Below are 13,446 nucleotides of genomic sequence, written 5' to 3'. Positions count from 1 at the left end.
CCAAAAAAACCCCAAAAGGTAATAGTGCAACTTTATTGAGACTTGTAAAATGGAATATAAGGTAGTATGTTAAGTTTAGTATCTCTTAGATCTGATGTAACTAACAAAGGCTTACATTAAATGAAAAGACTATGTAATGTTTTTAGCTGTAGTTAGAAATGCTATATGCATTAATGGCTACCCTTTTCTACAACCTTCCCCTTTCTAATACTAAAATTAAGCAACTGAATTTAATTTTTCTATTTTCTTCATTAGACTTCATTAGTATATGGAAACCTAATATTTTTACAATGAATGCAAGATCCATAAAAATGGTAGGAGTGTTCATTGTTGATAATTTTATTATAATAAACAGTAAAAATATTTACTTCTCTGCTTCAGATATTAAAGAAGCAAAAATTATAATCAATTACTTCTTTTCATTTTGTTTCCTTTCATTTTGTCATAAGCTCATTTGGATAAAGACAAAAAGACGCTGGTTCTTTTCCATCTGTGAGGTTCACAGTATGAAGCATAAATGAATCAAGTTAAATCTTCTTTATGGTCCTAGACCAGCATCAGCATAAATGAAGTCTGAGGGATCGATGGTTCTCAGCCTTGAAGGCAGTGTGACTCCCCCTGAAGGCCTTCTGCTGGGAGACTAGCAGGCTGCCTTGTGCAATTGCTTGGACACTGGGAGAACAGACTGCTGGGCTAGATTGGCAGGACACTGCTTATATTGCAATAAGTGCTGTGCTGAATGCGTCTTCTGAATCCTACCATTCCCATTCAGTTTATCAGAAAAAAATATCCTTCCTCCCTTCCTTCCTGAAAGTTTAAGGTTTATGGTAGTTGGCACTTATTTTATGAGGCTGTCCTGTCATCCAGTGGATAATTATCCCTCAAGCAGCCCACAATCTCCTTGACATTGTGGTTCAGCTAAATGTCAGAGGAACTGATCCCTTGAAAATTGTTTGAGATCGGGAAATGGGGACAGCCTGAAAACTGCAGTGGGGGATATAACAAGAAACTACAACTACTTCCTCTGCCATCACTTTATAAAGTATTCACTAATTCTAAAGCAACCTGAAAATGAGGTAAAGGGTCTGAAGCCTCTTTTGTAGGAAATGAAAACCATTGTGAAAAAGAAAATATATTTTGGCACAGTATTAATTGGAAGTGCTCATGATACTAGGCTTCCTGTGTATATTTTTGCTGAAAACATGAGTAACCTGAAAGTCATAGCAACATATATATATTATTTTATAGGAACTTCCCAAGTTTCTTCCAGATCTTGCGTCAACTGATGCTGATCTTCCTTGGAACAAGTCTAAAAATCGTTTTCCAAACATCAAGCCATGTAGGTAGTATTTTACTAATCATATCTTTCTTAAATTAAATTTTAAACAGTGCCATACCAAAAGTGCCTTCTGTATCTTTTTGATTATACAGTCTGATGTATAAAGCCATTTCTTTACCAAGGAAATTATTTATGTGAAAATCCCAGAATCTATTCTTGTTATGAAGTAGATGAGAGATGTGTGAATATATTGTGTCTAACGTTGTACTGCCATCTCTCCAAGAGTCAGCAGCATATCTGTCTTTTATATCTCAACTAAAGCGACAATATCCTAAAGGAAGTCCTCCCACAGGACTTTTTCAGATCAGGCAGGCAGAGAGTCTGCAGATTAGTAGGGAGATCTGAAGCAGCAGACTGAACACTGCAGTTGCAGGTTTCTTAGCTTTGTAACATAATCCATCCTAATTATTCTTCTTGGGCTGTGTACCCTGGTATAAAATAAAGTTATCTAAAACTGCTGGATCCCTCTCTGTGTGTGTTCACTCTTTCTTTGGAACATGATGATGCTTTCTTAAGATACTTGTAAATGTGCTATGTAGCTGCTCCAGGAAAGATCAGAGTGAATATATAGTAATTTATAAATCCAGGATAGATTTTATCACAGGAGACAGGAGCCTGTCTCCCTCTGTAGTCAACACTGCTTCATTTTTCACTTATTAAGAAAAGAAATGCTATTATTATCTTAAGCATTAGTTGTGATGTGAGATGGGGACAAGGCATTCTTTGGTTAATGTAGCCACATTCTGTGCTATTAACTTTTGAGAACAGCTGCTCCTGCTGTCTGCTGCTGGTTCAGGAAATATTCTGTGCACCAATTTACCTGATCTAACATGCCTGTTGCAGTAGCAGAATACATATTTAGAGTTTACCATTTTTGTACATATATTTAAAACTCTATTCTTCCACGGCATTATTTATTAGACATATACACTCAGCCAAGATCCAATCTGATTTTGCAAATTAGTTTAAATATTTGAATCAATCTGAATGAATGATTACATTAAATAAAAGTGATTTCAATGATTACATTACATTAACTTCAGTGATTACATTAAATAAAAGTATGTGTATCCTTGCAGAAAAGCCTAATAGATCTTTCATTGAATCACCTTCTAACTGAAGCTTTGCATAGTTCTATTATTTCTGTCATTCCACGTTGCTTCATAGTAATACTCATACTTAAATGTGAAAATATCTAAGGGTACTTCTGTTCAGGATATGTTCTACTAGAAACAGATATCATACTCAGTCTTGAATGTGTTCAGGAGAACTACATAGGGTAGTTAATTTGAAGGGGGACGAGTAGCACAGATCTTCAATTACCCCGGACACAGGCATAGGTGCACACGCGCGTGCACACACACACACACACACACACACATTGATTTTCTTTCTTTCTTAGCACTGTGTATAGAGAGGAAACTTGTGAATTAAAATGTCTATCTAAAGGTGTTCTTTGTTAATGGGTATATTCCTTGGTTCTGTTAAACTCAACAATTGCAATGGTTAAATAAGAAACCAGAAGAAAAATTAAATTCTAAGAGAAAAATATTATATATATTAAAAGAGATGGCTGATGGATTGTTTTCAAGTGTGATGTCAAGATATTAATTAATGTCCTATTTCCTAAAATGCTTTGTGTGTGTGTGTGTGTGTGTGTGTATACATACTTACACTGGCTATTATCTGCCTGTCTATCCATCCATCCATCCATCCATCCATCCATCCATTGAAACTTGGAAAGATGCTTTGATTTAATGTCTTTTGCACAGATAATAACAATCGAGTGAAGTTAATGCCTGATGCTTGTATACCAGGATCTGATTACATCAATGCCAGCTATGTATCTGTAAGTTTATAATCATTTTAAATTGTTATGCATTCTTAGTGATTTAGAAAGAAACATATCTTTATGGAAAAAATACATGACTTTTCTTTTACCCTCTGTATGCATTACTGTACAGCTTTGGACTAACTTCAGTCATCGTCGTCATCATCATCATCATCATCATCATCATCATCAAAGTTTTCATTTCATTCATTTTGTTTCCTGTGAGAAACAAAAATAGTTTATTGAACACCATGAAGGGTATTATAACTGAAGATCTCAGTTTTTCAAGAATGTTCTCTATAATTGCCTCCCTCTATCACCTCTTAGAACATTTTAGTTTCTTCTGCTATTAAGCTCCCATATGATTAAGATGATATCGCACCTAGGCTAGTTGTCTTGCATATTTTAAGCTCTTGGAAGCTAAATCCTTCACTTTAAGCTAACAGCAGGCCACCTGGATGGATGCAGGAGAAAGATAATCATATAATAACCAGAAGGATGCTCTGGAATTCGTTTTCTCTATAGATTCAATAATGCAGAATACTACGTTTCCTGTGTGTAGAGAAATGCCTAATATTTATTTTAATTTTTTCTTAGTTCCAAAAAAATATATTGTTGATTTTGGATTTTAAGTCATTCAAAAGAACTAAATATCATGTTTCTAAATTTGAAATTTTACCATATATTTTATTTTTTAGCATCCATTTATCTCTAGTAGAAGAGAATATATGCAGCTCAGGGTTGAACTGTGGAGTTCTTGATGCTCTCTGAGCTTGGTTGTTTGCTTTCAGATCTGTACCCAACTAGGTAACATCATCAGTGTCTTACAATTTAGAGCCTAAATCTACTGGATTGGACTAGCTGTTATGCTGTGTGCTTAATCAATGCATTTTTTTGAGAATTTGGGAGCTATATATAGTTAGATAAATATGCAATAACACAGAATTACATTCAAGAGATATGTATTCCACAAAATTATTAAGCATATTGAGAAGCAAAGTACTCTTTTTGGGATCTCTTCTATATAGAATTGAAGAAACAGTTAATTCAGTTCACAGTGAAAAATTAGTCCTTTATGGGATCATATTCTCAAATAAAAAAGTCTAGATACTTACAGGTCAAGTGGTTCACAACTATCTATTGGTTATCTGATATATAATATATGAAACAGGTAGAAAGGAAAAGCTATGTTAATCTTTACTACATGAGGAGCTCATGGATGCAAAAGCCTTTTGTTTGCATTGTTTGTTGTAGAGGGCCACTGTTTTCAATAGGATGCTGTACAAAACAGATGATTGCCGGTCATTATATAGCTTATCAGGTGTAAATCTCAAACATGAAAGAAGATGTGAAGACCTAAGAAGGAGGAAGCAGAAAATTCAGGGGAAAAAGTCCCCAGTATGTGTGTGAGGGGTGGAGGGAGGGAACTTTATGGAATATTGCATATTTACTTTTATGATGCAAACATTAGTCAGGCATATGGCGCAAGACCGAACAGCATTTTGTTCTGTTATACATAGGGTCGCCATGAGTTGTAAATGACTCGACGGCAACTAACAACAACAACTTTTAAATTATATGGTAACAACACATTGTGCAAAAGAAAATATATGTTTGAAAATATATCAGAAATAAACTGACATGTAAAGGATAAATATACTTGAGATGGACAGCTATAGAAATCAAATCATCAAACAAACAAATAAATTATATACAATTCCATCCTCTTTTTTGCTAAAAAAAATACTGTTTTCTATATTTGATGTAGTGGAGGGTAAAATTTAAAATAACCTTTTTGTCTAGTTTTTACTACAATAGTGATGATTTCTTCTGTTTTCAAGATTATTTTTTTGCCTGTTTATTTTTAAAAAAATGCCACATTCTGTAACATTCAGCAGTTTGTAGCTCCACCTAAAACAAAAATGAAGAACATTATAAATTAAATCCAATCAATAATTTTATAATTATTGCCTGAATGAACTATTCCATTTGATACAGTAAACATATTTTTTACAACCAAGCCAAGATATGTGCAATACATTTTCTATCAAAGTGAGTGTGTATCAGAAAAGGACGTTAGAAATTAAGTATGCATATATTTAAATTTTTCCCAAAAGCTCAATTCCCCCCAATTGGAAAAATGATTTTTCCTCATTGTGGCAAAATTTCAGGAAATGTTACATCTCTAATAATTCATCTTGGAGATTTTATGTGCATGCTTTGTAGAAATGTAGTTTTTAAAAGGCCAATAAGGAAAGAAGACAAATGCAGACTGGAATGAAACATCTGGAAAGAGCCAGAGCTTTTTTGCAACATCTTGTGGTAGGATCCAGATCTGTGGTGTCTAATCACCACTACTTTCTAAAGAATATAGTGAGTATTCAGGAAGGGTGAATTTTGAATGAATTATTTTACTGAATATGTGGCTATATGATTTGTTTCCCTTTTTCTTTAGCAATGTCTACTAAGTTTCATCTTTTTCTCAGGGCTATTTATGTCCAAATGAATTTATTGCTACTCAAGGACCATTACCAGGCACAGTGGGAGATTTCTGGAGAATGGTATGGGAAACAAGAGCAAAAACTATTGTTATGCTAACTCAGTGTTATGAAAAAGGGCGGGTAAGTTACCAATATATGGGTTATAAATATATTTGAAAACTCACTATTATTATACATTCATAAAAATAATGGTATGGTTTTATAAGCCATCTTATTGCATCTTGACTACAGATAAGATGCCATCAGTATTGGCCTGAAGATAACATTCCAGTTACTGTTTTTGGAGATATAGTGATTACTAAATTAGTGGAAGATATTCAGATAGACTGGACCATCAGGGATCTAAAAATTGAAAGGGTAAGAATAGATTTGATTTGATTTGTTTTAAGCTTCCATAGCTTTTGTGAAAATGGTAATGTCTGCAGCTAAAATGTCTGACAAAGTCAAACACATCTTACTTTTGGGAGTATTGTTTAAATTTCTTGATTAATATATCTTGGCTTTTATAATTCTCCAATACTTCAATTTTTCTGGACATGTCATCAGATTATCTTCTATAAAGTTAGAAAAGAATATCTAGGTACCCATTTGCCTTACCCTGCTGTTGCACTGTAGTATAAAACAATATATGATGAGTGTTTAGCTTCTGGGAAATTGAAATCCAAAGAATAGCTTATTAATGCATATTCATCACTGTATGACTTTAATTAGCTGGCATGAAACCGTTATCATAAATCAAAAACAGAGAAAATGTTCACTACTATTACTCCAGCACAGTGGGTTTTAATGAAGGAAAAAGTCTGCCGATTTAGTTAAAATTTAATGAGTTACATGTCACTTAGTAATGAGATGTCAAATTATGCTGGACTATATTGGTCATGACTGCCACTTTTACAGATGCTTTAGCATGTCCGATACATCCGTTCAGTTGACAACAACCTATGAAAACATTATTCAGAAATCTCTTGATATTTTAGAACCAGTAAAACTAGGTGGCTTCATTTCTGTAATATTTCCAATGATTCTGTGATGTTACTGATTCTTGAATTCTGTATCAAATGTCTAGTCTGTCCTTCTGACAGAATCAGGACAATGAGCTACAATGTTAATGTTCCATTCCAAGTAATAATAATTGGTTGAACTGCTTATTAGGCTGCCATTAACAAACATTTAGTTGTACAATACATCTCAGGTGAAAAAATATTATTTGATAGAGTACCATCAGAAAACATCCAATTATAATTTATCCCAGTATAAATGGCCTTTCAATGGATAGCTAAATATTTTTATAATTCTAAAAAACCCCTTTTTTATGTATCTTAACAGCATGGGGATTGTATGACAGTACATCAGTGTAACTTTACTGCCTGGCCTGAACATGGAGTACCTGAAACAAGCACACCATTAGTCCATTTTGCAAAGCTTATACGAGACAGCCGATCACATGACCACACACCCATAATTGTTCACTGCAGGTAAGCAGATAATGCATTTTAAGCAAAACTCAGAATATTAAATAATGGAATTAGTTTATTAGGAAGAGTAACAATGATTATCCAATTTATGTGAATCTGAATTTTCTTTATTTTCTGAGGAATGATAGCCACTGACAAGTTAGATAGCCACATACCATACGTTTACCAGTGTGGTAAGAGAACTTGTAATACCAAAAGATTAGAGAGATGTTGAATTCCAATATGGAACAAGGAAACCGTATATAGCTTAGCACCCATGAAGTGTATGGTGAAGCCTATTTCATATACAGCAGCAGACATATTTAAGAGTGCAAGGTATCAAGTCGATAAATCACGAATTGGTAATAGAAGCAATAATGAGTTGGGTGTAATGCTGTAGCTACCATTGCAGTAAAAGTCTTAATATAGAATATAGTACTTACCATAAGTTTAGAATTGTTTTTATGTCAAAAACATCCCTTCTGTACTATAGATAGTGCAAAATATTTATATGATTAAAAAGTGGCATATAGTTATGTATCTCCATTATTATACATACCTAAAAAAAAACATTTTGAAATAATATTTTATCCAAACTGTAATCTATGTTTCATTATAATCATGGGGGGGGGGGTGTTCCATTAAAAGTGTCACATGTTTCCATGTGTGTTTCACCTCTACTTCTTTCTTATAGCGCTGGAGTTGGAAGAACGGGAGTTTACATTGCCCTTGACCATTTAATACAGCATATCAATGACCACGATTTTGTGGATGTCTATGGACTGGTAGCTGAACTGAGAAGCGAAAGGATGTGTATGGTGCAGAATCTGGTAAGGAGTTTAAGATACATGCAGTGGCCCAGTTCTCAGATTGCAGATGAAGGCTCATACTATGAGAAATTGCTGCCCCCCCTCTCTCCCCCCATTTTGGGGGAAAACATATTATTAGATAAATACTATAGTATGTATGTATGTATGTGTATGTATGTGTGTGTGTATGTGTATGTGTATGTATGTATGTGTATGTGTGTGTGTATGTATGTATATATGTATGTGTGTATATATATATATATGTAGAAATGTTATTTAGAATCTAGAATCTAGAATGTTATTGAGATATGAAATGGATATCTGCTTCTATTTGAACTATATCTATCCTTGAAAGTCTCACTCAATGTTTTTAATCCAGTGAAGAAAAGAAAAGCAAAAAATGTCCATAGTTGTAAAATAATGTTAACATTGCTGCTGCTGCTGCTGCTGCTGCTCCTATGGTAGGGGAGCACTGAAAATAAGAGGAACCATTTATTGTTAAAACCAGCACTTAATGCAGGTAGAGGAAAGGATGAGTGACAGAAAAATATATGGACCTACCTATTTCCCAGCTTGCTACACCCTTTTTATTATTTTTGAAAGGGAACATAATGTCAGAAACAGTACTCAAAATAATCCTCTGTCAAACTTGTATATTCATTGCATTCAGCATATCATAGTAGTAATCAATATGTTGTTTGAGGATTGCCCCTCATGTAATGCATGTTACCTTTAAAAATGTATCTCTGGAGCAAAAATATAATAATCAGAAGGATGAGAAACTTAAATAATTAACCCTAAATAATTAGTATTGGATCTTCTGGCCCTATAAGCCAATCAGAAGCCCCCACTTTGACTTTTTTTTTCTCCCTGTTTTAAGCATCCTGCATCTTTGGGAAAAAATAAGTAGCAAGCTGAGGACCTCATTTAAAATGTTCCAGTAAATAAAGCTGGCCTTTATTTAACTAAAGTCTCTTTCTCTACATAATCATGCTCGTGCAGTGATTCTGGATTCATAAATAGCATTAATATATTTTGACATAGCACCTCCTCCTGGATCCCAAATCAGATCCATTCATCTTGCAAGAGCTCTTCCAAGGGAACAGTGTCCTTGCTCTTTTAGACCAATCCTACTTTTGACAGCAAATCAGGATCTTGCCATGAGTACCTCCTTGAGGCATGGTGAGTTTGGCATAGTTTCTTTCTTGTTCACCTGGAAGCTCAACTTAGGAGGGCACTGTTCTTATAATATATCTAGAAGAATGGCCCTCAGAATATAAAAAAAACAAAATAAAAAATTCTTCAAGATTAGGTTCCATAAGACTCTGAGACATTATCTTTATCTTATTTGCATGTGAACTTACCATGGTGATGGAAACATGATCCCCTGATAGTTCTTTGCTGTCCCATCCTCATGCTATGTCCTTCTTCACTATATCTCCCCTTGAACCAGCTGCAGTAAGAAGTTTGATAAAATCTAGAATGGGCTCCAAACTCCAAAATATGAATTAGCTGTAAGAATGTTGCTTTTTCTAAAAGTATCCTGAATATTAAATTCAAAAATTGCCTCAAAACAAGTTCAGGTTAGCACCAAGATGTCTATGAATAAAGCTTAACAGTTTTTAATTTTCACACTTTCTAGGCACAATATATATTTTTACATCAGTGTGTTCTGGACTTACTGACAATCAAGAACAGCCTGCCTATATGTTTTGTTAATTATTCAGTATTGCAAAAGATGGATTCTTTGGATGCAATGGAAGGTATATAGATGTACTATATCAAAATTATTTTTAAAAATGCTGGTGCATTTATTTGTGCTACACTCAAAAATAGTATTAGTATAATTATGTTATACTCAAAATTTATTTATATTACTTTATTTGGTGTTTTGATTTTTACCTTTTTGGATAAAATCAAAGGGACCATCTTTGCACCATTACTAAGTTCATGAAATTCTATAGTTTTCATTCTAACCTATTTGTTGATGACAGCCAGAAGTACTTTCTTATTCTAGAACTTTCTCATCTTTCAGCCGAGTCCTCTTTTTATTAATAGACAATGGCATTCCCTGGCTTTGTATTTTTATTCATTCACATGCTTTTGTTCTCTCTTTCTGCATCCTTTCCACAATATACAGTCTGTAGCCTCACCATATCAATTCTTCTTCCTTCACAAAACTGGGAAGAGAAGCCCTTCTAGTACAGTATATTCCTTTAAGTGAAAACTTTATGATCTGATAATTTTTGCCATGATATAGCTCATCACTATCCAGATTTCTATTGTTAAGATAATTAAATCATCTCATTGCACTGTTCATGTAATGTCCCTAAATGTATCCTGTCACCTCCCAGAGCCAACAGACACACCTTGCCATTGGGCTCCATGATCTTGCCCTTTTTATCTTTTTGGTGACATTTGCTGATTCAACTCTTCTCTTAGCTCGGCCAACCTCATTTTTCAGATTATCACCTCTACTTTCCCTCTTTGGTTCATTTCTTGTGTGTCGCTTTTACTTAAAACACAAAATATTTCTTAGATGCCCTTTGACAACTTTTCCTCACTAAGTACTTTGCATGTTTTTGTTTTAGCATATAGTATATAGTCACACATAGTATATAGTATATAGTACATATACATACTAGTTAGTATATAAACTACAAGCTGAAAATAACAATAAAGAAAATTACCATGGTGGTTGGTAAAAAATCCCCAAAAGTTGTTTACCCTTCCATTGGTGATGGAAGCAGGATAAATTAATGCAATATATTTTAAATACTTACTAAACCTGTATGTGTAATTTAAGATTAATTTGTAAAAGCTTCAGCTAGTGTTCTGTTTCTCTTCCAGGTGATGTGGAACTAGAGTGGGAAGAAACTACTATGTAAATACATAGATCAAAATGTATTACATTTCAGGAAACATATGCTTGTATGCTTGTATTCTTGTTGCTGTTTCACAATAGGGGCCAAAACATATCCCCATCATACAACTGATTATAAACAAAGAATAATTTTTGTAGCAAAATAAAATTATAATAGTTATGTTTTATATTCTATGTGCCTTCACAAATAATATAAATTATTAAATTATAATTTTATACTGAATACAATCTGATTATTATAATAAAACTGTATACAATAAGAACATTCCAGCAACAGACATTACAATAAAATGCATATTACAAGAGACGCTCAGGGGTTGCTGATTTATATTCTTTTCCCCACTTTTTTCTAATAATAGCTAGTATAATATTCTAATGCATGATAAACTGTCATCATAATTGTATATTTCAATGCTAACAGTGGTCAACGAAGTAATGAAAGCAGAGAGATACACAGTACAGTGACATCACATTATATTACTAGAAACCAGGATCACTCAATAAAGCTCAGCAGTGGCAGATTCAAGACAAAGCAAAGAAGTACTTCATAAAGAATTTGGGTAATTTATGGATTAGATTAAATGCATTTGTGGAGATTGGTTTGTCAATGACTAATCATCAGAATGGTGGTATGTAATTTCTAATTTCTGAGGAAACAGATTTTTGTATTACTGCTACTGGATGCCACATCGTACTCTGAGAGACAACATCAATGATTTTATAGCAGTTTATATATATATATATATATATATATATATAATATGTATGTATATGTATATGTATATATATATATACAAATATATTTTATTTGTATACTGCCATAATCTCCAAGGACTCCCAATGATTAACAATAAAATTAAACCATACAACATGATATTAATTAAAACAATCTTAGTAAATAAAACAGATTATAAAATAAAAAACCTGAAAATAAAACAGAGCAACAACCAACAACACAGATGGCAACATCCATCAATCCACCAAAACACTCTTGAAAACCCTTAATTTTCTTAAGGCTAGTACAGAGCAGGCTACTGTTTCCCCAGGAGGAGGCTGTTCCAAAGTACAGGAATCATAGCTGTCTCCTGGTCCCAGCCCCCTTTATTTCATGGAAATGAAGCATCACCTATAGCCAGTATCACTATCACTTCTGCCAGTATAACCACATGAGATGGGTCAACTTTGGTTGGAAAAAGCAGCCTGTAGGTATCTAAGCACCAAGTCATAAAGAGTTTTAAAGGTTAAAACTTTTACTCTGAATTGCTTCTGAAAATCTATTGGATAGGCAAGACATGCTTTTAATAGGCATTAAGAAGTATAATATGCTTGTAAGAATAAGTGCTAACCTATGTTCTGAGCCTGAATGATCTCTGAAAGCAGCCCTTATGTAGAGCACATTGCAGTAATCCAAGCAGTGTGAATAATGGTGGCAAGATCATCCCACTCTAGTTAGGGCTGCAACTGGTGCTCCAACTGATAATAGCAAATGCCCTGCTTGTCATGACCTTCAGCTTTCCATCCAGCAGTAAACATGATCCAGGAAGACACTCAAGACATGGACCTATTCCTTCAGGAATTGTGATTCCCCCACAGGAGACTCCGCCAGAGTTGACAAGGAACTGCAGTGAACAAAAATTTCATGCAGACCTCCATAGACTGTAGAGATGGCTTCAACAGCACCTGTGCCAGAAGTGGCAATATATTGTCTGCATACTGAAAATATATCTCCCCAAACTGATAGCTGGCCTTTCCTAGTGACTTCAAGGAATAGATGTTAAAAAGCAGTGGTATCGGGATAAAAGACTGAACCCTGTGGTAACCCACAAGAAAGGAGACTTGGGCCAGCTTCTCTTCTCTCATAGCTACTGACTAGAACACAAAGGAAAGAATAGAACCACATAAAACAGTGCCTCCAATCCCCAACTCTCAGAGAGCAAAATGATACCATGATGATGGTACTGAAGGCCATTTTAAAGGGCCAAAAGAATCAGGACAAATCATTAGTTCCATCCAGATTATGACAAAGGTCATCAACCAGAAGCCCTCTCATCTCTAAGCCTGAACCATGGCAAATAGGGGTCCAGACAATCCACTTTTAGGGTGATCTACAGCTGAATCCTCTTCAGTAAGAGCCTGGAGACTGGGAAATAGTTGTCAGAAATAGCCAAATACAGGGAAGGTTCCTAAGGATAAAGTGTACCACAGCCTCTTTCAATACTGCTGGCTTAATTGCCTTCTGAAGTGATGCATTGACAATATTGTGGATCAATCCATCATGCTCTCTCTAGTTCCATACAGGAGCCAGAAAAAGCATGAGTTTCGCCCATAGGTAGCAGATGTCAAGCCAGACAGCATCCTATCCACTCATTAGAGTCAACAGGACAAAAAGTGTCCTAGATAACATGACCAGATGTCTTCCCACTCCCCATATAAGACACTGTTCAAATGGCATTAAAACTTTTAAAAGAGAAGATAAAAACCAGTACCAAAGAAGGTCATCAGGTTTCTCCCAGGCCAGAAGCAGGACACTTTTTGTAAGTCCCACCATTAGTAGATTTCAGGTCAACAACTAATTTGGCTTTTATTGTAGCAGAGCCCATATTATGGAATAAATTAGCATTGGAATTG

General features: G+C 34.5%; 1 protein-coding gene across 1 annotated transcript in view; it reads left to right on the top strand.

Annotated features, from left to right (window-relative positions):
- Positions 1-11,118, top strand: part of PTPRQ (protein tyrosine phosphatase receptor type Q) — a 99,093-nt gene extending 87,975 nt beyond the window's left edge. The window contains exons 38-45 of the mRNA XM_063309335.1: positions 1,249-1,339; positions 3,112-3,188; positions 5,657-5,791; positions 5,903-6,028; positions 6,998-7,146; positions 7,820-7,955; positions 9,577-9,697; positions 10,785-11,118. Coding sequence (XP_063165405.1) covers positions 1,249-1,339; positions 3,112-3,188; positions 5,657-5,791; positions 5,903-6,028; positions 6,998-7,146; positions 7,820-7,955; positions 9,577-9,697; positions 10,785-10,822 — 873 coding nt within the window. The 3' untranslated portion in view covers positions 10,823-11,118. The remainder of the gene's footprint in view (positions 1-1,248; positions 1,340-3,111; positions 3,189-5,656; positions 5,792-5,902; positions 6,029-6,997; positions 7,147-7,819; positions 7,956-9,576; positions 9,698-10,784) is intronic.
- Positions 11,119-13,446: the final 2,328 nt, after the last annotated feature.

This window comes from Candoia aspera, chromosome 7 (genome assembly GCF_035149785.1).
Source record: "Candoia aspera isolate rCanAsp1 chromosome 7, rCanAsp1.hap2, whole genome shotgun sequence".
Lineage (NCBI taxonomy): Eukaryota > Metazoa > Chordata > Lepidosauria > Squamata > Boidae > Candoia > Candoia aspera.
The sequence above is the reverse complement of the archived record's forward strand: the minus strand, read 5'-3'. Positions and strand labels throughout refer to the sequence as shown.